General features: G+C 38.3%; 1 protein-coding gene across 1 annotated transcript in view; it reads right to left on the bottom strand.

The window, feature by feature from the left end:
• The window catches only part of LOC107598406 (glutamate receptor ionotropic, NMDA 2D-like), a 76,379-nt gene that overhangs the window by 21,361 nt on the left and 29,022 nt on the right, over positions 1 to 25,996 (bottom strand). The window contains exons 3-9 of the mRNA XM_016289728.1: positions 23,288 to 23,620; positions 22,899 to 23,105; positions 21,061 to 21,327; positions 17,196 to 17,524; positions 14,481 to 14,595; positions 6,761 to 6,966; positions 4,610 to 4,778 (exon numbers count right to left, since the gene is read on the bottom strand). Of these exons, the coding sequence (XP_016145214.1) occupies positions 4,610 to 4,778; positions 6,761 to 6,966; positions 14,481 to 14,595; positions 17,196 to 17,524; positions 21,061 to 21,327; positions 22,899 to 23,105; positions 23,288 to 23,620 (1,626 nt within the window). The remainder of the gene's footprint in view (positions 1 to 4,609; positions 4,779 to 6,760; positions 6,967 to 14,480; positions 14,596 to 17,195; positions 17,525 to 21,060; positions 21,328 to 22,898; positions 23,106 to 23,287; positions 23,621 to 25,996) is intronic.

The raw sequence follows: 25,996 nt of genomic DNA on the forward strand, positions 1-25,996 counted from the left end.
CACTTCCTTTAGGTATTACATGGAGCGACGATGAAAACAAAATACCATCAAATCATTTCTGAAAACAGTCAGAACCTTCAGAGTTACATTCATATAATTAATTCATTCATATATTCATTTGCATAATTCCCTTAGCACTCTTTTAAAACCTCCCAGCTTTTACGCCCTGTTTTCACTCTAAATGAAACTACTCTGTGCTGTGCGCACGTGAGACGGTTACTGAAAACTGTGCTTTATGCTGGACAGTATTTATTTATCGCGAGTTGTTCAAATCGCGGTAATCTAATACGGTTTTAATGATAATTAAAAGATGAAACGGTAATACTAACCGTGGGGAATTTTATCATGATTTATCGTCAAACCGGTAATCATTACATCCCTAGTCTCGGTTACGTACGTAACCCTCGTTCCCTGATGGAATTGGGATGTTATGTCCCACAGTGAATGGCACGTAGTGCACAATGTAGGCAATAGGGAACGAATCAGACAGTGTAAATATGCTTTCGATTGGTGCAAATGAGGTCTGGTTTTGTGTTGTTTCACGCGAACCCGGCAGCGCGCACAGTCTGCTCTGGACTTTGGCTCCGGTCCAGAGATGCGATCGCACGGAGTGGATCATATGCGCAAGTCTGCATATATTAAACACTTTTAAAACTATACAGTCTCAGCATGATTATGATCACTATTTTGTTTTACTAAGAGTTTTATATTGAATCTAATTTAAGGGGGTAATCTATTAGACTGTGGCTGTCAAATGCCGCTTTACCGAGCTCAACGGCTCTGGCCAGAGCAGATATAAACAAAACACTATTGGCTATTTTAAAAAGGGGGCGGGGCTGCTCGATATGTCCTGCCCTGTCTTTCTGTTTCAGTTGAAATTACGTCACCACTTAGAATAACGCTGCGTGTTTCAAGGCACTTCAGGGGATCTTTAAAGGGGTCATATGATGCGATTTCAATTTTTCCTTTCTCTCTGAAGTGTTACAAGCTCTTGGTGCATAAAGAAGATCTGTAAAGTTGCAAAGACTAAAGTCTCAAATCCAAAGAGATATTCTTTATAAAAGTTAAGAGTCAACCACGCCTACCTAAAACGGCTCGTTCTAACACACCCCCACATGTCTACGTCACGATGTGGGAAGATTTGCATAACGCTGCCTAAATGTTCACGCAAAGAAAGAAGGTGTAACTTTTATTCTCGCTGTAGTATTGTTGCTGCCGCCATGTCGTGAAGACGCTGTATGTTTCGTTGTGAAAGCGAAACTACTTTGTTTGGCCTTCCAAAAGAGGACGATATGCCTAGAGCTGATCCGTGCTGGTCGCTGAGGAAATACATCAACTTCGCGCTGTGGATCACCGGATCGTTACAAAAAACATTTAAAAAAATCCTATTCAGACTTTTAAAAGGTACATACTACCCTACTATTGAAGGGTAGTGTATATTTTGAACCTTTTTGGCACATTATATACAGCAGAGCCATTTGTACAGTTATATTTGTATCAATTTGTGGAATAACATGTTTTTTTCAATAGAATACAGGAAATATTTTTTTACTGGGATTAATTATAATAGTAATCATGAGTTGTAGCCCTATATTGAAGTTTAGGAAGTCAAAGGTCAATCAACATGCTGTGAATAAATGTTGTTAATATTTATGTTAATAAATATTATTATTTAAAAAGTATTTATTTCGTGTCCGTTTTCTGGGTCACAGATAGGGTAAAAATATTTTTAGGTTAGAATTATGCAAATAAGAAACTGAACTAGTGATCATCTGTAACCCATAGTTACATTAATGCCACAATAGTACTACAAAAAATGTAAAACTGCTGCTACAAAAGTCACCAGAATTGAACACTGTGGTTCTTTGAAGAACCCCCAGGCCCCCTAGAAAATAAGCATGTTTTTTTATTTTGTTTTACTTGATGGGGAGAAGTGCCAGCAATGCCACTAGAAGGAGGCCATGAAATGTTAGGGAAAGAAGAGTGGAATGGGCTTGGGAATTGACACGAAGATGAATCGCATGAGCACCACAGCTCAACTGCTAGACTATGGCCCAACAGAATTTCCTCTACACTTTACTGATCAAAGCATTCACTGTGCACCAAAACTAGACAGTCAAAGAACTATCACGAACTGGTGATATGGAGGTGAGTCCTCAGCAAGAATTCAGCATTTTGCCTGAACACAGGAGCCATATGTGGTGAGTAACAGGTGGTCTATCTGCAAATTCAGTGAAGCTCCATTTCGAATTAATATTCAATCCACGTACTGGCTGCATTCCAGTATCCATAAATTGGTCGAGCAGATAGTGTAGTGAGAAGCCTGCACACCCAGACGCTACAGGAGGCAGGTTATCCATCTCGAGACAGTATACCCCATACAGAGAAAAAGCATGTCCGGGAATACCAAAAAGGAGGAACAACATTAACATCTTTACTTTCCAGTTCTCTTTTCTCACTTTGCATTCTGTTTTATATTCCTGAATGGTGTGAAAAGCTCATGATGCAGAGGAACGGGATTTATGGCGACGGTGCAGAGTTCAGTCACTGCCTAAATTCATGCAGGTTACAAGCTTTCCCAAATCTCCTCTGACAGCTTGAACGCTGCATTGATTCCGAAAAGACGCGCACCTGCCTGCGCGTATAAATGTGTGTGTGGGAGAAGGGATTGATAAGGTAGTATAATTTCCAGTGTGCAGCAAGGGCTTTTGCATCCTTGTGGGAAGTGAGCATTTGTTGGTCTGCAGAGACTGTGGAAAGAACATCGATGAAGTTGTTTCCTTGTGAGCGCGCCGCAGCCCCGGTCCTGCTGCAGGCCAGCATGCCGCACAAGGGAAATGTGGACCTGTCGTAGATAGAAGATCAAAGCCGTTCACGCACACACACACTCTCGCAGCCTGAGAAAATAACCCTTAGCACTGCGCCTACAGGGGCCGTGCTGACAGCTGATTGGCTGAGCATCAAAACATGCAGCGAAGAGACCAAAAGCGAGCAAGAGAGAGGGAGAGAGAGAAAGGAAAAGATTGAGAAAAAGAAAACGACGTGGTCACAGAAAAAGAGATATGCTGAAAACTGAGGAGCAGAGAGAAGGGAAAAAAACACATAAGATACCGGGAGAAATATCAAGAGCAGAAGAATGGAAATGAAGAAGGAATGAGACAGTGAAAAGAGCAGTTTCCATTCCCTAGCAACTGTCTCGAACAGGCGTCACTCCAGGGTGTGAGCACCACAGCAGGGTCTCGCTCTCAAAACAACAACCCTCCTGTCTGTCATTCATACTCGCATACATTGGCAAGTCGTTTTTGGCTGGCTTCAGGCCTCTTTCTTGGATACCTCTGTGTATGTGTGTGTGACCCATTAGCAGAATCCCTCGGCGCTGTGTTAAAAGGGTTTAGAGTGTTTCAGTAATCCTGGAGGCCGGCAGATACGGGTGGGAATTGTCATCAAACAGGCCAACAAGTGACTTCTCTGTTACATCACACACCGCGCTGGATTAACACGTTCAAACTCTTTACAAAGAGCAGGGGGTTTCAACCTCCTGCACTCAGACTCTCAAGTACCCCCAATAAAAAAGCCTTGAGTTCTTCAGCAACCCCTTAACTTTCATTAAGAACATTGATTAACATTACTACATTATAAAACGGTTTAATTAAAAAAAATAAATAAGGGATAGAAATGTCATGAAATTTTAAGTTCCATTTAATTCATACACTACCACTCAAAAGTTTCGGTTCAGTAAGATTTTTTAAAGAAATTAATACTTTCATTCAGCGAGGATGCATTAAATTGATCAAAAGTGACAATGAAGATTTTACATTGTTTCTAAAAAATCAATTTCAAATAAATGCTGTTCTTTTGACCTTTCTACTCTTCCTGAATACAATGTGTCATGTATTAAGCAGCACAACTGTTTTAAACACCAACAAGAAGGAAGAAAGGAAGATCATGTGACACTGGTTGCTGAAAATTCAGCTTTGCCATCACAGGCATAAATCACATTTTAAAATAGAAATGACATTATAAAAGCCAATTATTTAACTTTGGAAACAACATATTGTCTTTGATAATATCACACTTACTATTTTCCCCAAAATGGGTCTTTATGCATGAAAACATATCACTGCTTTTACATATTAGGAAAGGGGTCCCTCTCAAGAGAATCATCATTTTTGAAGGTCCATGGCATGAAAATGTTTGCAAACCCCTGCCTCAGAGTTGAAAGCCCTGGATAAGACACTCACTCAACCACACAGTCAAATACATCCTCATGCATTCAAAGAACATGGACACATGTCATAGGCTCACATTGTTTCCATTCTGCAGCTTCTTCAAATACACTGCACCATGACCTTAACTATCCCATAATCACAGTGTTTGATCATCATGAGTACTAATACTAAAGAGAACAGCAGCCTTGCCTTTAATCTGTAGTACTCTCTCCACCTAATGCCTGTATTTACATATGCGAGTGAAGTCTTCTCAGTGATATCGCTGACAGTGCATCCAGGGCACTTGCTCATCAGTGCAGTGAATAAAGAGAGGCACTGATGGGAATACAACAAGCTCGGCTGGTTTAAAGTAGGTGAACGACACAAAAAGCTTCCCTCACCTCTCCCACCATCCCGTTCCAAACTCCATCAATCTTTTTTCCATGTTTCCCATTGGTCACCAAGTAGAGGTCATAGGTGAAGCCGACAATTCTGGCCAATCGCTTAAGGATGTCGATGCAGAATCCTTTGCAGCACTGTTTCATGGGTGCCACCCCTTCCTGAAGTGCACTGTAATTAGAGAGAAAGTGCTCACTTAGGTTTATTGCAGGTGTCAATAAAAATGTATCACATATTGCTTTGTTTTTTTTAAACTGCGCAATAAGATTCAGTTTAACATTTGGTAATGCATTGGTTTTTAGCTATAATATAATATATTACAATATAATGTAATATAATATGTAATACTTTATTATTAACTTGCATGCATTAAACTAGTCAAAAGTGACAGTTAAGACATTCATAATGTTAACAGGGATTTCGATTTCAAATAAATGCTGTTATTTTGCACTTATATACATATATCACGATTTCCACAAAATATCAAGCAGAACAACTTTGATAATCAACACAGATAATAATAAGAAATGTTTCTTAAATATGATTTCTATAGGGTCATGTAACACTGAAGACTGGAGTAATGGCTGCTGAAAAGTTTTTCCATCACAGGAATAAATTACATTTTTAAATATATTAAAACAGAAAACTGTTATTTTAAATTGTAATATTTTACTATATTTATTTTACAATATGTGTTGTGCATTGGCACACACACACACACACACAGTATACCCCTGAAGAGAGAGAACAAGAGGAACAGTGTTACCAAAAGGACTGAGAGTTACAGAGGGAATGTGAAATAAGGAAAGACGCAAGGTTTTCAGTAGTATACTGTCTTAGTACTTTTTCTTTGATGTAACTAAAAATGATATAATGAGACGAAACACGGGCATCCATATGACTGGTGTGGGAGTAGTGAAGCAGCATCCGCAGAGACACAAGTACACGGCAAGAGCTCAAGCAATTTGACAAGCAACATGATGGCTAAGTATGAATAGAGATCGCCACAAGGCAAAGTCAAAATGAGAGGGGGAGAGAGAGAAATAGAGAGAGGAAACGAGTGATCGATTGCAAAGCTAAGCTAGGTGAGTATAGCCCCAGGAACTTCATAGTGATATGTTGGGGGGGAAAAGTGAGAGACAGAGATAAAGACAAAATTGAAGGAATGTGACAGTTGACCGGAGAAAGATGACCAAAGCTTCCGAATGGAACTCTTTGGAACAAGAAAAAACAGGCCATGCTTACAGCCTCAATTTTCAATTTCAAAGTACTTCATTGGCATGCTTCATTGCTTTTCAATTAACAAATAAAATATAAATGCACACCTAAATATTGAATTGCAAGTTATGAAAATAATGAAGTGCAAGTTATGAAGACATCTTTATTTTTATACCACTGTTTTGCCATCAGCCTTCTCATGTGATAATAGCTTTTAATATTAATAAGTATTTAAGTAAATAAAATAAAATAAAATAAAAACAATAAAATCTAATTGAAATGATTAAAATTTGGCACAAAATGTAAAACATTTAAGACATTAAAACTAAACTGAATATAAAGATTAAGTATTGGCATACACTCTTAAAAATAAAGGTGCTTCAAAAGGTTCTTCAAGCGATGCCATAGAAGAATAATTTTTGGTTCCACAAAGAACCATTCAGTCAAAGGTTCTTTAAAGAACCATCTCTTTCTTACCTTTTTGTAATCTGAAGAACCTTATTTCGCCACAAAGAACCTTTTGTGAAACAGAAAGGTTCTTCAGATGTTAAAGGTTCTTTATGGAACCATTTAGACAAAAAGGTTCTTCTATGGCATCGTGAAGCACCTTTATTTTTAAGAGTGTATGCAGGTGTACAGTACTAATATAATTTTGACTGTAACAGATGCATTACTGCATTTCTCCACTAACACCTGCATTTGTCAGAAGGTTTAGAAAAATATAGAATGACACTGCAATGCCTGTCTCACTGAAAGGTCATAGACCCGTGAAAGGAAGAAAATCTAGTTCCTAACCTGTCCACTGAAACATGAAATTTTCTAATTTAACTTTGGTTTCTTGGGATCCACTAGAACAATATTACTACAATGTTGCTTTTCCACCATACAGAAAAGCCATGATAAACAGCAGTCAAGGTTGCCAGATCAGTACTAACCTGGCATTGAGAGGCCGTCTGCATGGTACAGAGTCCCTAATGCAGGTTCCAGAGGCAGGGTCTGCAAGCTCCACGATAACGAAGGGTCGCTCCTCCAGGGTCACGACCCTCAGGTGCTGAGCATCATCGGGTGGCTGCAGGAAGGGGCTATATCGTGACCAAGCAGGATACCTCAAACGTAACACCCCGTTCTCCCACCATCCTACCTAAGATCACACAGACAGTACATGGTCGAGGGTCAGAGGTCATTCGCGACTATGCAGTTGCAGAAATGTGGCCAATAAATTGAGATATCAATTTAATAGGTTGTGCTTATAATGACCATGACAAAAGCTGTTAAAACATGACTACTGCTCATTTTGAATCCAATTCATGAATCAGTAATACATGGAAGTCAAAGGTCTTTTCAGCGTTTTTAGCTATTTAAAACGGTCTATTCTAATAGTCATTGAGGCTGGATTACAGACAGGAATGGCATCCCTTTCTCAGGTTAAGCCTGTAAAGTGAGGAAGGATAGTGAAAAATGAAAGACTATCTCCTCTATGTTCCTCTGTGAGCTTATAGCTGAGGGCTCTCTAAAAACAGTCCTGTGCCCTTTTTATTCACTGGGGAATGAGTGGATTTTTCTTTTCAGAGAAAAAAAGACAGATTTTTAGCTAAGTGACGGGCCACAGAGGAAAAGGTTACGAGCCAGAGAAAAAACAGAGAAGGGGTCAAATGTGTCAAGTTAGGCTAAGACAGTATAACTGAGCTCATAATCCATATACAGAAGACTAAGACCTGCAGAACTGTATGTATCAGAGTGCTTAACAGAAAATAAACCAAAACAAAGTTGTCAATTAAAAGTGTGCTTTTATTTACAATTAAGCATTATTTATATTTACAATAATTATTATTATCATTTATTTTCTTAAATTTATAATAATATATTCTTCATCTTATTATTATTAATAATACTATTGCTATGATTAATGACATGTAGATTATACTTTATATAAAAGCTTACTATTAGTAGTATTAATGCTACAGTACTATTAATAATCATCATAATAATAAAAACCCGTTCTTATACAAAAGTATAATCTACATGTATTAATACCAATAATAATTCATATGTATCTTATTAATTTTAATATTGCTACTATCACTAGTAGTAGTAGTAGTAGAAGAAGAAGAAGAAAAAGGAGAAGCAGCCAAAGAAGAAGAGTAACAATAATACATTTTCTTATTCCTCTTATATACAAAATGCAGTTCAGAGTGTTTCACGGGTCAGAGAAACGTTGATGTAAAACTAACTTTTATCCGAAGCAAAACACAAATGAGAAATTCTATAACACAAGCAATGCATCATAAGGAGACAGCAATAAAAGAAGAGCTGTGATACAAAGCATCAGTTCAGTTTCATATTTCATCCAAAAATGAAAAATTCTGTCATTATTTACTCACCCTCACGTCATTCCATTCCTGTACACTGTTATTATTTCCACAAACCACAAAAGAAGAATGATCTGAATCTTTAGGTTAATCTTTTTAAATGATAGATTGCAGTGACCAGGGTTTGTCAAACTCCAAAATAGCTAAAAAAGCAATACAGTAAATGCTTTTTTGAAAGAAAAAAAAAACATAAATGCAATCCACATGACTCCCTTTCAGACTGAAATTTAAGTCGCAATTGTCTCATAAACAAACGGCATGAGGTTATGACATCAAATATCTAAGCCAAACGTCAAACGTGCGGAAAGGTGATATGTGTGCACTTAAAAAATTAATTTAGAGTGATTTTATTTCATTTCGTTGCAAGGACAAATATGAAGATTCATTCGTCAAAAAATAACATACAGTTTTGGAATGACATCAGAAAGAGTTTTCCAGTTTCAGAACTATTCCTATAGGACACAACAACCTCTCAGCAGTTTGTAAGCAGCACACACTTCACATATTACTGTCTTGTCCCAGTCCCAACACTCAAAAGTTTGCTAGCAGCACTGAGCCGTAGGACTCTCCCCTACACACCAGCAGAAAGTGGCAGCTATCAGCACCAAAGCAGCCCTCGAGAACCATTCAGATACAGCAAAAGATGTTCAGCTCTTTAAAAAAAGTCTCAGCGGTATGCAGAGAATAAATATACTTCTCATATGCCATGTATGTGCACGCATATAACTCAAAGATATCAGACAGCGGCTGGCAGCTAAAAGATTTAGTTTGCTAGCAGCACTGAGCCGTAGGACTCTCCCCTACACACCAGCAGAAAGTGGCAGCTATCAGCACCAAAGCAGCCCTCGAGAACCATTCAGATACAGCAAAAGATGTTCAGCTCTTTAAAAAAAAGTCTCAGCGGTATGCAGAGAATAAATATACTTCTCATATGCCATGTATGTGCACGCATATAACTCAAAGATATCAGACAGCGGCTGGCAGCTAAAAGATTTAGCATATTAGCACAGAATCAAAACAGAGGCATCTAATTGAAAAGAATCGAACAGGAAATGGCAGCAGTCAGCATGTAGATTCCTGCAAGCGCTGGTCTCATTGGGCTAATTAACCCACTTCTAACTGCTGTGCCATTACAAAGGCTCCGAAATCAAACGCATCCGGGGTGGATCACTGGAAATTACAAAAAGCCGATTCTGCGACATTGGCTCACCTGGTCCCTGTCTCGTTCAATGTTCATCAATCTGTCTGCTTGGGTTAGTTTGACTGTCCATTTGTCAGCTTCCTCGCTCTCTCCCTCCTTAAATGCTCGTTCACCTCAAGGGTGATAACTATAATGATCATTTTAAGAGAATAGGGCAGTGACAACAACAGAGGAACAACACTGTTGGCATCACTTACAGAACAATTTTTTTTTCCAGCTAATGGATAATAAAAATATTGACAGCCAATCAGTATATGTCTTGCTTTAAAGAGCATGACCATTTAAAGCACCAGAAGACAAACACTGCAGCGCATGCTTATAATGAATGTTAAAGGAATAGTTCACCCCAAAATAAAAATTGTCATCATTTACTCACTCTCCACTTGTTCCAAATGTGTATGAGTTTCTTTGAACATGAAAGAAGATATTTTGAAGAATGTTAGTAACCAAACAATTGACTTCCGTAGTATTTTTTTCCCCAATACTATAGAAGTCAATGACTACGGTCGACTGTTTGGTTAGCAACATTCTTTAAAATATCTCCTTTAGTGCTCAACAGAAGAAAGAAACTCAGAAAGGTTTGGAACAACTTGAGTGTGAGTAAATTATGACAACATTTTCATTTTTTGGGTGAACTATCCCTTTAAAGCAAATGTATGTAGCCCTCTACACTCTCAGAAAAAAAGGTACAAACTGGATGGAGCATATTAGTACCTTAAAGGTACATATTATTACCTAAAGTGTACATATTAGTATCTAAATGGCACATATTAGTAAAGGGTAACACCTGACCCCCAATGACAGCTTTTGTTTGTTTTTTTTAATGAGAATGTACATTCAAGTGAGTGGAATTCACAGTCATAATTACAGTGGATCGCTGTACACATGCATTTCTTGAAGCTGTAAAGTAGTCGGTCCTTTTAGCTGAATTTTGTACCCGCTCTCCAAACTTATATACTTTCAGAACAAACCTTTGGTGAGCATGGGAAAGAAACACAAGCCATTTGCCTTATTAGAAGTCAGTATACCAGCAGAATGATTTAGAAAATAGCATTTCAAGGTTAAAAAAAAACTTCCATACAGTTGCTTTAAGCTTAACTTCCAAATCAAACTGCTTTCTGTTGCGGCAAATCTGCTTGACCAACTTCAACCCGTGGGTAAATCTTTTGCCCTTTTGCAGAATCCCCAATCGCATGGATTCCTATTGAAATGCCGGCAAAAATGAGCAGAATGAGAGTAAATGTAACTGCACATTGGTGTGGGAGCTAATATAACAGAAGTAGTTATTGTTATAGTTAACTTTATAGTTATTATTCTTGGTGTGAACGGGCCTTTACAGTCTGTTAACCCAAGATCCATTTTCTCTGAGCAGCGCTGACGGGAGGGAAGGGAACAGGAAGGGAATGTTGAGTTTGCTGGCTCGTGTCTGCATCTGACAGACAGCGTCAGTCAGCCCAGAATCCGCCACGGAAAGAGATCCAGCCACACATCTCAACAGGTGACACTGTCTTGTATTAAGGATGTCTGAACAGCTTCATAAAATACATGTATGGCGTGTCACAAAGTAGCACAGCCATGCAAGGTAGGACTGTGTGGGATCCGAGTGGCTTTTTGCAGTTGCTTGAAGGATTGAAATGCTAATGATGCACAGTGTTTAGTGTCATATCTTTATAATACTCTTTAATGTGTTTGAATGTGCTGTTGGGTTTCTCTTCTCCCTCTTTCTTCTCTGATCTTTCTCCTTCTCTGTCCACCCCTCCCCCGCCCGAATCTTTCTTACTCTCTTCCACCTCCAGAGTTCTCAGGGCCGATCCATGTCAGCGGCAGCCAGATGTCTTAACTCTTTTCGATGTTGGAATGTGGGCCGACAAAACGACCGAAATAGGAGTGTTGGAGCATGTGTGGAGAACCAGAGATCCTGCGGTGGATAACAAAGAGCCAGAGTAGCAGAGATCTGGGCCCAAGCTGAGGGGGCAGAGTCTCACTCAGGCAGAGGAAGAGCAGGGGCCTGATCAAACACCGGCTCCCCTGGGAACGGATAATACTTTCACAGGGTGAAACACAAACATGCTGCCATGACACCCCCGTCCCCGTGAACGTCCCTGTGTGAGGAGGATGAAACGAGTCGCTTTTACCCCAGCGCGATCCTTACAAATCCACTAGCAGATTTACACGGCATAAACACACATGGACACATCCTGACAGGTACAAAGAGGGTTTGGAGAAATGTGCTTGGCATTTCATTTCTTAAACGTCTCCCCCCCTGATATGTATCGATTTACGAGAACAGCACGGACAAATGGGATCAAAAGCGCTGTAGCAGTTAGTTTGTTAAAATGCTATAAATGCTGCATGTTGAAGCCGTCACATGAAGTGCCTTGTGCACAACGGGCTTCTGGAAGTTGAGTCATCCACATCCATTGTCTACTCTGTGTTAGACAGAATGCATTTAAGAGAACCAGAGACAGAACGGAGTGAAGACAAAGACAGCGTGCATCATGTTTTAATAGAGCGCCCTCCTAAAACAACTGGAAATTGAAAACCTTCTATAGTCAGCTTGGAAGCCTTTTAAATGTACATTATGGCGCTCCATTAAATATTTTATGTGAATGACAAAGACTCTGTGACTCTGAAGTACAAAAGCATCCAGATGTCTCTAACAGCACTTTTCTCCAGAACATATCTGCAAATGAGAAGCAGAAGCTAATGCCAGAACCAGCATCATGCAACCCTTAATAGACTGTTGCACCGTTTGATGGGTTTTTAGGAGTTATTCTGTTCACAGATTTCAAAAACAGCAAAATTCCACTTTAATAGTGTACCATTACATTACCAAAAAAAAAAAGCCAGAAAGTTTTAAAGGAATAGAATAATTAAACTTCTATCAAGATTTACTCATGTCATTTCAATTGTAGTTTTTAAACTTTTTTATTTACAGAAACTAGTAGTAATATTTTTTTAAATAAATAAAATAATTTTAAACAACAATAATTAAATTTGTAATTTAGTACGTATTTACATTGATTTTTATTTAGTATATACAAATAGTAGTTTCTCCCCAATTTTTAATATAGAAAATATTTTAAAGATTTACATAACTAGAAAAATGTATATTCATTGTAGAAATTTCAGAGACTTTTTAATATTTTAATCATTTGCATGACACTTCCAGGTCTAGAAATCACACTTTTAAAATTCCCATATCCAGGTTTTCCAAGACTGTGAAAACCCAGAGTCTACATCTTTATATTTAACTGTTTGACCTTTTTTAAAAACACATTTTGTCTTATTTTAAATTATTTGACTGCCCCAGTAGTCACCATTCACTTTCATTGTGTAGAAAAGAGTATCATTAACGTACTGTCTAGCATTTCTTTTTATGATCAACTGAAGAAAGAAAAAATCATTTGGGTTTGGAACGACATGAGAGTAAATGATGACAGAATTCTATTTTTGGTTGAATGATCCCTTTAATACAGGAGAAAAGAAAGATTTTAAGGAAATGAAAGACTGGCCTGATTCAGAAAGGACTAAATGTAGAACAGACAGCAAGGAAGAACTAATTTGCTGGCACCTAAACAAAGCCTATATGAGAACATTGACAGAACAAACGATCAACACTCGACCTTTCAAGACGCCCAGGGCAACACAATCCCTGTGCATCCTCTCACTCCCCTAATGAAGCCAGTTAACGTTAGCCTGGCGCTCGACAGAATGTGCTGAAGTTTGAACTGCAATCATTGCTCCAGTGCATGAGAATTCTCCTGAAAAGCATTGATTTTAAGATATGTTGTGTACAGTATGTAATGTGCATAAATATAGACTGTGACAAGCTCAGCAGAAAATAACCCCCACTCTGTATGGAAACTTTTTTGCTCCTATGTCTCAATGTCAGTGAATTTTGCCCGAAGGAATTAGAATTTCTCCAAAGTACATAATCCGCTGTAATTTTCCCTGTTAACAGATTGTAGAGGTGGAAAACACAAGCGCTGCCAGGGATTACAATTTTCTTTGTGGCATCTAAATATTAATAATTCTGTTTTAAGGCACCGTTTTGAGTGGCACCTTCATGTATACGACATTCTCCCCAGCTATATTTACTCAGCTGGGTTTGGGATCAGTTATTTTGTCTCACGACAGCAGCGCTCTGCGGAAGAAATGTAGAGCCACGCCGTCCCATGTGGCACCTACGATACGTTGATATATGAGAAGCTAATCAATTTAAGGGAGTTTTTATTCATTTATTTATTTATTCTTTCTTCGCTCAGACATATTTAACACAAACATAACTATTGAAGGAAGGGGGAAAGGGAAAAGAGGAAATCAAATCCGCTTTCTAAACACATTTCACAATTAATTATTTTCCAGTTATTGTTCTTCACATAATAATAATAAAGTCGCAAGCTAATAATGAAGGAAAGCATTGCTTATCTTAATAACATACTGTGGGTATCATGGATATGTATAGATAACAGTGCCAAATGTAAACATGAGCTAATTGTACATTATGTACATCCTCATGAAACCCTAATTATATGTTTATATCATTGAGGCAGAAGTGCACCGTCAACACCAAAACACTCTCTCTGCTGCACAATGTGATGCATTGTTCAGAGTTAATTGTAATGGGTTTTTTCTGCTGTGGACTGTCATGGGAAATGTTTTTTTTTAAATTAGTGTAGTGTCAAGTTGTATATCATTTTAAAACTGCTTTCAATCTATATGTCTTACTGCTCCAAATGAGAACATTATGTTTGCAGCTCTTAGACAGCAAGTACATCATTATAATAGTAGTGATGACGTAAATTGCACATTTTATTAAAGCAATGGGCTGTCGTTACCTTTAAATCCCTATACGTAATGCAATCGTTCATATGCATAATTAACAGTGCACAAAAAAAGCGGTCTGTGTCATAAACAGACACCACGAATGATATGTATTCTTCTTTCAAAATCCATTCCAGCGCATTGCTACTGCAGTGCTCAGCATGGCTACTGCAATGCTGCTTTTCATCCTGGACATTACCAATCCATAACAGCGGTTACACAAGAACGAACAGAAACAGAATTCTGATTAGTTCTTACGTCTTCCCAGCCACTCCCAGGTGTGTAGGAGATGACATCCAGAAAGGGATTGGCCAGGTAGCCCTCGTAATTGAACGAATAGTCCCGCCCACCAAGTGTGATGTTACTGAAATACCTGCAAAGCAGAGAGAACAGAGCAGAAACAGTCTGTTGAGATGGAAGAGATCCAGATAGAATTAGTATAAAAGACTCTGAGGACATGTCAAAGAGGAAATCTTGCACAGAGCCCTTCACAAACATCCTAATTAGGTCAGATTGCAAGACTGTGGTGAAGGTAACCATTTTTTTCCTTCAGCAATGGAATCAAAGGAGGCAATCACTCTATTTCGAGCACTTAATCTAAACCAGTAAAATACCCAGAACAGTGCCTAAATGTGACTGCTTCAAATGAATGTTTTTTATCTTAAATCCAATATGTTTTTGGCAAAATGACTGCACATTTAAAAATCTGACTGGGTGAACAAGTTTGAAGGAGTAAAGTTTGCTCTGTTCTTATGAGCCTTATGTGGATATTCCTCACAAAGTACCTACAACTCTGTGATAAATACATGCAAAACCATTATGTGGAAGCCTATTTAGCAAACCGTAATTACATCAGCAAAGCTAAACAGGTGAGTCTCTTTTTCCCATCAATGTTCTTCTGATGTGTAATGAGTGTGAGTCACACTGATGTGTTACGTTGAGAGTTTCTGCTCAGTGAGTCCATGTAATTTCTCCCTACAATGTGTAAAATATGCTGTTAAAGGTGGTTAACACGTTTTTTTAAAGTTCAGTCTGTTCAGATGTTCTAGTTTCATCACTGGCAGCCAGTGGTTTTCTAGTCAAATTTATTGATGAAGCTGTTCGTTAATTAAGCTTGTTTAAATTTATTTTACCAACGATAACAACGATGACAGAAAATGCGGTGATGATAATTACATATTTTAATTAAAACATACTGCTGATGAACATATGATGAGACAAAAATAAAGCTGACTGTTTCAAAGAATCTGATTATAGTCAATAATGACATGGATATAAATTGTTTGAGTATTTTGTAAAATTTTGCACTTTCTTTCGTCTACTAAAATGGAATGCCATTTTTGTCTAATTCAACAAAAATTAAAAAATGACAAAATACTAACTAAATTAAAAGGATGATTTTGTCAAAAAGCCCCTCAGAAATTATCCACCTAATTTTTCAACGCAGAAGTAAGCTGTTTCCTGTGAATTTGCGAGATTTCCAATTGATTAGCAACTACAGGTACATAACTAAGAATAACAAAGTGCAATAAATTAAAAACTATTTTGCAATAAAACCTGTGTTTCTGATTACGATAATACTTTAAAATAACATGATAACAAATACCAGTTTGCAACATCAAGCAGCATAATGGACTAGATTACTAAACATAACTAGAACTAGCTGATAATGGAAGTTAAAAATGGCCCCACCTGCTCTTGTGTTAAAAATACGGTGGATAATAATAAATGAAACTGGCACATGCTTGTTGATTATAATTATAAGCTCTTCTAGCTTTTCTGAATTGCTTGCTTTCAGGGTAGACACAGCATCAAGCACACTGCTATTGTTTATCCCCTCCCACCCATGTTGTCTTCTTCAATTCAGGGGCATGTTGAAAGCCTCCCCCTACAGTCCCTGTGGTGGGGGAGTAAAGGATGTTCATGCCCCAAAGGTGCAGCACTTTCACTCTCATTAAAGTGTGTCATTACAGATAAATAGACTTACTATAAATGCAACAAAGCAGAAAAGTTGAAGGTTAATGCCAAATTAGATGAGCTTTAAACACAGTTCTCAGGGTGAACATAAATAGAGGGATTTTTAAAGATATTCAGGATCAGCATAATAAAACTTTTAAACTACGCTGAAAGCAGCATTTATTTGCATGTGCTGGATTAGCACTTGATTCACTAAATGAATTACGCAGGCAATATCACGAATACACAACCTTTGAACCCGTACAGTATAGTCCCAGCAGACATCCAGACACCTAAATAATATCTTAAAAAAGCAGAAAGTGCACTTTACTTCATGTGAATCTGGATAAATGCCCCATTATAACACTCCTCTCCATCATTTGATAATAATCAGCTGATTTACTGCTGTCATGATTACTAGAAAGTGCACAAACATCCCTTTTGTATAAAAATTAATTTGTCACCTGCTTAAATTTGATTGTGAATAAAGAGCGATACACAGTACAATGAGCCTAATTTACATAGAAATAGGGCATGTTTGTGTGGAAATGAATGATAATTACTTAATTTAAATACTCTGATTGCACCTGTTAAAAACTAGTTGGCGAGTGTTTACTGAATGCGACAGTATTTAATGTCATTTGATCAATTTAATGCATCCTTTTGAATATAAGTATTAATTTCTTGAAAAATAATCTTTACTGAACTCAAACTTTTTAAAAGTAGTGTATTTATTGAAAAAATTTAATTAATCAATTATGTTACAGCCTTCTTATGCTGCCCAATGAAATCTCATTTGATAAAATCAAATCTCATCCTATCTCACCCTCATGTCCAAGCAAATATTCAGTTTCACTTAATACAGTACATTGCATTAGTCAAATGCCTAACGAAAGCTTTTTTATGTTCATGGTCACTATAATATAGAAGAAAATGTTACGCTGCTTGGTGTGAGCATGTTGTATCTCTCTGTGCAAAACATACAAGTCACATCTTGTATCGGTGGAAAGAACTTACTTCATTCTACCGCGAATCCTCTGTGTTCTGTTGCCATCTGTCTGGCAGTTAGTGACAAAGTGCGGCCCTCCAGTGGCTCCATAGTCTTTACGCAATGCGACAGCTCCATGGGTAAGGATGGACACCCCACGGGCGATACGTCTGCGGGGTTCGTCCCTCCAGCCCTGCGGTCTGACTGCAAACAGTCGAGTGGGAAGTCCGGTCAGCCCCAGCTCGGACAGAGCCGGACCCACTGCGAACCATATGTGAGAGGCGCTGGCCTGACCAGCTGCCCAAGCAGCATGGAACACCTGTTCTGCTTCCTCTTGAGAGCAGTACAACAACCGCACCTAGAGTGGGAGTGGGGGCAAAGAGGACAGAGGCGACCAAGATAAAAACCAGAGAGCAGGAGCAAGAGAGGAAACAAAAGAGAGTGCAAACAAGAACACAGAGGTCAAAAGGGAGAAAGAGACCATGAGCAGAATGAGAAGAGGAAATGGAAGAGAGGACAGGAGATGTATTGGGTTTATATATTTTAGGGCTGGAACTTACTTAGGAAATCAAAAAACTATCGTGAAAATAAGTCACATCTTTGCAATGTACTTGTGGAACCTGAAAAATGTCTTTCTTGAAAAAAAAAAAAATTATTATAATGAGTATTTCCATTTTACAAAACAGAGCCTAACAGTCGTAATTTCAAAAGAGCGTTTAAAATGTCGCTGTCATCATTAAACTTCAGATATTTCATAGAGCATTCGTGTCAATTAAACAGAGCACAACAGAAAGGGAGTGCAATCACTTGGATCAGTGAATTTGGATTAAAACTTGAAATCCTATATGCCCTGTAATTAATGATATATGAAAGCAAACATTGAAGGGATTACTGAAAAATTAAGGTTTCATTACAGGAATTAATAAACTGATTACTGCAGATTTATGTTCTATAGTATGTACCATGTTCAAAGGGCCGCATATGTGTGCTCCTGCAGTCATACATTCTACTGTACCTCTCACCAGTTAAAACTGTTATTTCAATGCTATTTATTCTGTCGCATTTAAAGTGTAGTGTTTTTTTATCACTTTTTTCACCACTTTGTATAGCACAGAATATGGCTTACTTCAATGTGCACACTGTTTAAAGAACAATATTGGTTAAGATAGCTGATTAATCAATCAAAGAACTAACCAACAATTAATTGAATATCAAAACAGTTATTAGCTGCAGCCCTGATGTATTACGATTTATTCCAGCCAAACAGTAACAGACAGAAATTATTTTACAGGAGAGGAGCATTACTCCTTTGGAGTAATGGTGCTGGGACATGCCTTAATGAAAAAAGACGGCTACAGGATGGATGGAAAGAGAAGGAGAGAAGGAAAAAGGGAGAAAGGAAACTAGCACATCTGGGAGGGAGAAAGGAAAGAAGGAAGGAAGGAAGGAAGGAAGGAGGGAGGGAGGGAGGGAGGGAGGAAGGAAGGAAGGAACAGTAAAAAGCAGAAACTGAGAGATGGACTAAAGATTTCACCTTTACAATGCATGAGAGAGAAAACCCCAAAAGAGATAGACTGTAAAAGAGAGAGAACAGGAGAAGAGGGCTAGAGAACTGGGAAAAGAACAAGAGAATGATAGAATAAATGGATAGAAAATCCAACTCATATCTAAACTCACCAGCCCTGAACAGGACAGACTAAGTGATGAAATTATGTTCTTGTTCTGTGTGTGTGTGTGTGTGTGTGTGTGTATGTAGAGTATGCAGTATATCCTATATGTCAGCGGTGGCGAACTCCGGTCCTGGAGAGCCGCAGCCCTGCAGAGTTCAGCTCTAACCCTAATTAAAACTCACCTGCCTGTAGCTTCCTAATAACCGTTCAGACCTTGATTAGCTTGTTCAGGTGTGTTTGATTAGGGTTGAAGCAAAACTCTGCAGGGCTGCGGCTCGCCAGGACCGACGTTCGCCACCCCTGCTATATGTGTATAAAGTAGGGGTGGGCTGTACATCGAAAATCTTGGTATGAGAAATACCGTAATAATGGTAATATGTATATCACATTATAAAATAGTATAGTTTTGGTCCTGGCTTTTTGATTGGTCAACACCGCATCCCAGTCGTGCTAAAATACACAAAATAGGTGAAACACACCAGTTTATCACTGCACAGCTCCTATAGCAGACATTTGTGTTGCATAGCAATATGGTCGGGACTATATCTTTTAGCAGAAGAATGCCACTTGCTTGTAGCAATAAACATTGTGATGCATTGTGAATATAGTCACAGCTAAAGGGCTTGCAAGCCGCTGTGCATTATACTTACCTCTTGAACCAAATATTGCTCCTATGAGAGTTATTTTTAGGAATGCACCAATTTTAATATTCTAGCTGATAATGATAAGCCAATAAGTATTTGATGTTATAGCTGATAACCAATAAATACAGTAGCTGATATTAAAATCCTACATTATTTTTCCTAATATATAATAATAAATAAAACATAAAAAACTCAAATCAATTTATTTAAAATTAAATGTAGGCATCACAACATTAATAATTAAATAAATAAAAAACATTACAATTTAATAAAATGATTAAGATTGTGTTTTTAAATATTAACTTCAAGTTTTACTAGGAGATAGTAAATATAACCTAAATGTGAAAACAGGAGAAATTAGCATGAAAATTAAATAACTAATATAGGTCAATATATTCAAATATCGATTGATGATAACCTATTTAAATTCAAATAATTAAAAAAACGTTTTCATTACAATTATTAATATTAAATTTATTTTATTTTAATAAAATGACTGTTTAAATATCAACTGTAAGTGTTCATCAGATAATAAAGATAATCTAAATATAAAATTAGAAATTAGAATGCAGAATAAAAATTTCAAAATAGGTCAATATCTATCCAATATCAACAATATTCATAACATTACAACAATATAATAACAATACATTGAAGATATTTAAAAAGTCAATTTTAACTGATAACCCAAATGGTATTGTGCATTCATATAATTTTTACTGTATATTTTATATCAAGATCTTGACATGACCCCAAACCCAAAGATAAGATCATTCTTAAGAAATGAATGATAAGTCTGGCATCAGTACAACTGAGTTGAAAACAATCCCCAATACTCGCTGAAATATCAAAACTAAATTGCTCCCATTACAATCAACAAAGTTGTCTACACTGAAAACAACTCTGCAACACAGTGTGTAGACTATAACTTTTTGCTTAGTGTTTTATTTATTTAAAATCATACAGCTGATACACTGCAGTACTATAAACGGTATACCAATATCTACCAACTGTCATACTGGCCAGCATAGTCTAAGAATACATTTGCACTCTATATATTCTACTATGCAACTTTCTGTGTGTTTATACATGCATGCTTTATGTATGTGTGCAATATTTATTTCAGAGTGAGTGTGTGTAATTGAGCAGAAGCACTGCAGACTGAATCTAATGCATACGGCATTGGGCTACACCGCCACAGGCTCCATGTTATATTAACACTGACATCAGTGTACTGGGACCCACAAGGCACAATAACACCCTCTAACACACACATACACAGAACAATAACAGCCTGGAGCCAGGGGGAGACAGAGGACAACCTGTGACACACATACACACACGTACGCATTACACAAATATAGGTAGAGATGGGAAAGGGAATGGGAATGAGAGAGGAATGAAGGAAGGACAGTGAGAGGTCAGAGAAAGATGGTGGCAAAAACAACCGAAAGAAAAAGTAAAAGAAATGGTTAAGGACAGGAAGGGATGTCCGGTGGAGGGAGGAAGAGTAAACGAATGATTAAATGAGATAGTAAGCGAATAAGTGAGACAGAAATGCAATGACCTTCCCTCTCTACCTGTGCTTCATTCTCTTTCAGTAGCCGTCGTGTGCGTGCTCCTCCTGGGTCATCAGTTAAATTCAACATCACTATGCTCTTCTTCTCCCAGCCGATGAATGACCCGTCGGTCAAACCTTCCACTACTGACAGGAAGTCCTGGTAGCCATGGTGACGTGTGGACACCACCGAGAAGGCCGTCCAATCATACTCCTCCAGCACCTCAAAGATCACCTCCAATTGGAGTGCGGTGGAAGAGCTGAACTGCAGGAAGATTGAGCCGGTCTCCTGCAGAGTAATTGAGATGGTAAACGACTACATTTCCCAAGACTAAAGACAGCTGATTCATTCCTTGCATAAGGCATCATGGGAACTACATTTCTTCTGAACTGTTTCTAATGTGACATTCTCTAATCATAACAGTAGACAGAGCTTGTCTTCTGCAGTGCAATTAAGGGTAAAACTAACTACGTTTCCTGTGATTGAAGACTATATCTAATAATAGAAATTAAATTTCTTATAAAGAGTTACCGAGATATACAGTCGCTGTAGGAACAGGAGGGAGGTACTTTAGTGACTGTGATCGTTACTGCAGTATGTCACACAGCTTAAAATTGAATTTGCAATGGCGTTGAGTGTACGCGTGGGTCCGAGAGTGTGTAGGATTCATCGACAGGATTCAATATCATGTCTCTAGAGTAAATAATATAATGATAAACAAAACATTTGTGAATGAAAATGTCTTTTTACTTTTTTTGTTTTCATACTGTGCTAGGGAGAACATGTTGAGACGAGCAACTGAAATTGCAAAACACAGACCGAAGCACTTCAGTGAACACAAGAGGGAAAAAAAGAGCAGACCATATGGCCTGCAGCGGTAATGCATGACCCTTGCCCTTGCTATTTATACAAATGGATGTTAGTAATGCCATCCCTTCCTACAGTTATCGGTGTGTGCCCCGATCAGGCCCCCGACAGACGATGGCAGCCCTATCTCTGTCCGTTTAACGGTCCTCCTCAGGTGGTACCATTAACAAACAATGCCCTTATAGCACTGCAGCAAGCCAAACACTATCTAGCAAGTGTTTGAGCTCATTAACACCAAAAGCTTGCAGAGAGATGTTTGTGATGAATTTCCACAGTCCAAAGAAACTCCAATATTGTTTTTTTTCCCCTTTCAGAAACAACAACACTGTCAAATAATTCAGTGCCGCTAAAGTGCGTCTGAGACTGTTCACTGTGACAGGTCTAAGAAATCCTCAGTGGCCTAGTTTTATTGTCCTATTAAATGGCATAGACTGTACAGTTAATCAGGAAAACACACTATTCATTTCAAGACAACTATATTTCAGAATCAAAATCAATCGCACTGGCTGGGTACAATCACTTTTAAGAGGAATTTGACTTTGAATTTGTTGACACTAGCTTAAACCTCACAGGGTTACAGGAAATGCTTCAAACAGGACATGTTTCTGTCTGTAGACTTTTGGTTCTGTATTTAAAATCATTCAGTTAGTTTGCACCAGTCTATATCAGGATATTTCCACTGTGAAAAGATAGATCAACTCAAGATTATAGATTTATTGTGAATAATTACTAGTTGATTTCTAATTTGAATGCAGTTAGAGTAAAATCAAACTCTAAGGATGCGGTCACATCTCAAAGTTCCATTGTTAATAGACTAGTGTAGCAATGTATGAAGCACCGCTCACACAGACTCACCAAGCAGCTAAGGGAAACTTTGCAAAACTCCTAATTGCGTGGATTCTTATTGAAATCATTGGATTAGTTTTTTTATTGGAATTTTCTTCTGAGCGATGGTGAATGTGACCAGACCTAAATTCTCTAAACAATCATACCTGTGGTACCCTGCCCAGACCTGCTCCCCCTCCCACAGCAACGATGGGGAGGCCGGTCTGGGCCGAAACAAACTCCAGCATGGGGGCCAGGGGGCCAGAGGCCAGCGGGAGGGGTCTCTCATCTTCATACACGAGTCCCTGAAGGGGCCTGGCTGCCAGCAATTCACACAGCTGAGAGAGCAGCGTCCTGGGGCTGCTGTCATTCACCTGTAGGTAATTCACATTCACGTTCTCATTCACACCACATTAACTTTTGTAGTTAGGAATGAATACTCATGCTTAAGTGATTTTGTGTTCACACTTCAGTTCACAATCAACAAAGTGGTATTGAGGCTACTCTAAATTTAAAATCAATTCAGTTTAATTTGCATGACCTCTATCGGACAGACCTGGAGCCAGATTACGTTTGCGGATCCCCACTGGGTGACGACACTCTCACCAAAGCTGCTGTGTACACGTCCGAAGCCCGGGTATGGCACCCTACCCGCAGCTGCTGTAGCCCCTGCTTCCCCTTGTTGAACCGTTGAGCCCACATGGATCACTGCGATGTTGAAGTGCATTGATGCCACCGGGTCCCGTTCACGCTCTCGGGGCCGGAGCAAGAGATGAGGGGAGGAGCTACTCTGACCCGCCCATTCTACCAGGGCCAATAGCAGAGAGAGTGTGGGTACTGTGACCATGGCAATAAACGAGGAAGCCAAACGTGAGGGTACAAAGAAAGCCTGAGTGAAACCAAGAAGGAAAAGCAAGAGGGAAACTCTGATTAAAATAAAATCATACAAGCAATATATTGCATACATTTTAAAAAACACTTGAGAGATAAAGCCTAAAGAGAGAGTAAGTGCTTAGAACAAGAAAAATGGCAAGAAAGCACAAGAACTGACAAAAAATGGAGGAAAATGAAATGGGCTTTTATTCAGGACACAGGGTGAAATGGAGCAACACAGGAGGATAATTGATAGAGGGATAGAAAGAAACTGCATGTGAGCTTGTGTGTGTACAGGTTTATCTGTTCTTGTGAGGGCCTGAAACCATCTTGTGAGGACATCTAAAGTGGTCTTCACTATTTGAAAGGCTCACAAATCAGCCAATTCATGTTTTCAATTTACATTTCAATTCAATGTAATAATGGCATAATGGCAACAGGTTTGTATGAGGGATTTTTTGCATTTATTAAATAGGTCAATGACCAAAAAAAAGTGCCCTTGATAAAGAAAAGGAAAAATATTATATTAGCTATTATTATAAATCTACTTTAAACACAAGTTCTTAGAAATGTACTCTTTGGATTCATGTTTGTTTCATATGGTTTGTGGAAAAACTCAATTGATGTAACCACAATTGAATTGCATTGTCAGTTGGGATTCAGTGCCTTGCTCAAGGGTCTCACCTCAGTCGTGGTATTGAAGGTGGAAGAGAGCACTGGTTATTCACTCCCCCCCACTGATAATTTCGTCTGGATCTGAGACTCGAACCCGCAACCTTTGTGTTATAAGTCCGACTCTCTAACCATTAGGCCACGACTGCCCCCCATGGCCAAACAACATGGCCAATTATTCAGGAGTCCTCCATGACACTCTGCAATTCCTAAGTATTTTATGGTTTGGTGAACTGGGGGAAAATTTCATATGAATTTTGTAAGATACCATTTGCATGTGTTGTGTGATCAACTTACATCCCAATGAGGGTTAGATTTAGGGGTGAGATTGGAGGTGAAACTTCATATTTTGTTTCAAAAAGTCTTACGTTTAGTAAGAATCAAATCATGCACATTCATATGAGATCAGCAACTCTTTAAATGGTTACATTTTTGGCATTTTTGAGTCCTTTTTTTTCTTGCATGTTAGTCACACCGCAAAAGTTTTCAAATTTAGAAAGCAGCTTCTTTCTGAAAAATAATAATAAAAGATTATGCCAAACTATTTCAATAATAATTTTTTTTTTCCATTATGATATCAGGAATCTTGTATCACCCTGATATTTTTTTATATTTTAAAAAGCTATCAACATTTTCTTTAGTTTAGAAAATAAAAGTTCATAACAGAGGAGTTGTATTCCAATTCATTGTATGAATGAATTACTGTATTTTAATGTATTGGTAATGAACAGGCTACATTTTAAGATCTGCACAAAAAAATAAGCGTCACGTCATTGACCTAAATATCATTATTTTAGAACAAAACCACAGCATCTACGAAAGGCACCCACTAACATAGCTTCTAAGGTGTGTGTGTGTGTGTTAATAAAAACAAGTCAAGAGTCAAGGAATGGATGGTGCTTACTGTAAGGTGAATGAATAATTTAAAAAAAATTTAATATAAACACCCACACAAATTCGTCATACCCACATGACCGAACACACACACACACCAATAAAATGATTTTTTTTAAGAGTAAGAGGTTATGCAGCTGATATGCAAGAAAGTGCCTCCATGCTGTTTTACGCTCTTTTCTTTCTCAGTTACACACACACACACACACACACGCAATACAAGCAAATCATTTTCAATTTACTTTTGTAGCAGCCTCCTCCTGGCTGCATGACTTCAGGTGCTAATGCAATTGCTTGCAATCACCAGGCACCAGGAATCTCTGACATAATATTCCCTCTCTCCCAATTCTGTCACCGCTTTCTGGGTTTATTCTCTTTTTGTTGCATTCTCTTTCTCCCTCTGTTTTATTTATCTGTCTCTAAGCCTGTTGGTCTGTTGACCCTGACGAGTCCTTCAGATGAATGGAAGAAAGAATTAAGAGGCCAAAGAAGAAGCAATGAGCAGAATATGGGAGGGATGGAGACAGAGAGAGAGAAAGGGGGAGACAGGCAGACATTGGAATTCTGTTTGGCTGGAAGAGGTAAATATAGTCCGAATGACTAAGATGAGGAAAGAGATAGGGAGGAGGGAGAATGGAGGGAGTGGAGAGTAAGAAAGAGGGATGAAATATGGAGGAATAGAGGGAAAGAGAGAAATATTGATTACTGGGGTGTGTGTACGTGTTTGGCCTGAACAAACATGCTGGCAATCCTCCAGTTTTGACAGACAAGGGATAGTATGAGAGTGTGTGCGTGTGTGTGTTGTGTGTTATGTGAAAGGTTGGTG

This window comes from Sinocyclocheilus grahami, unplaced genomic scaffold (genome assembly GCF_001515645.1).
Source record: "Sinocyclocheilus grahami isolate Dianchi unplaced genomic scaffold, SAMN03320097.WGS_v1.1 scaffold251.1, whole genome shotgun sequence".
NCBI classification, from domain to species: Eukaryota; Metazoa; Chordata; class Actinopteri; order Cypriniformes; family Cyprinidae; genus Sinocyclocheilus; species Sinocyclocheilus grahami.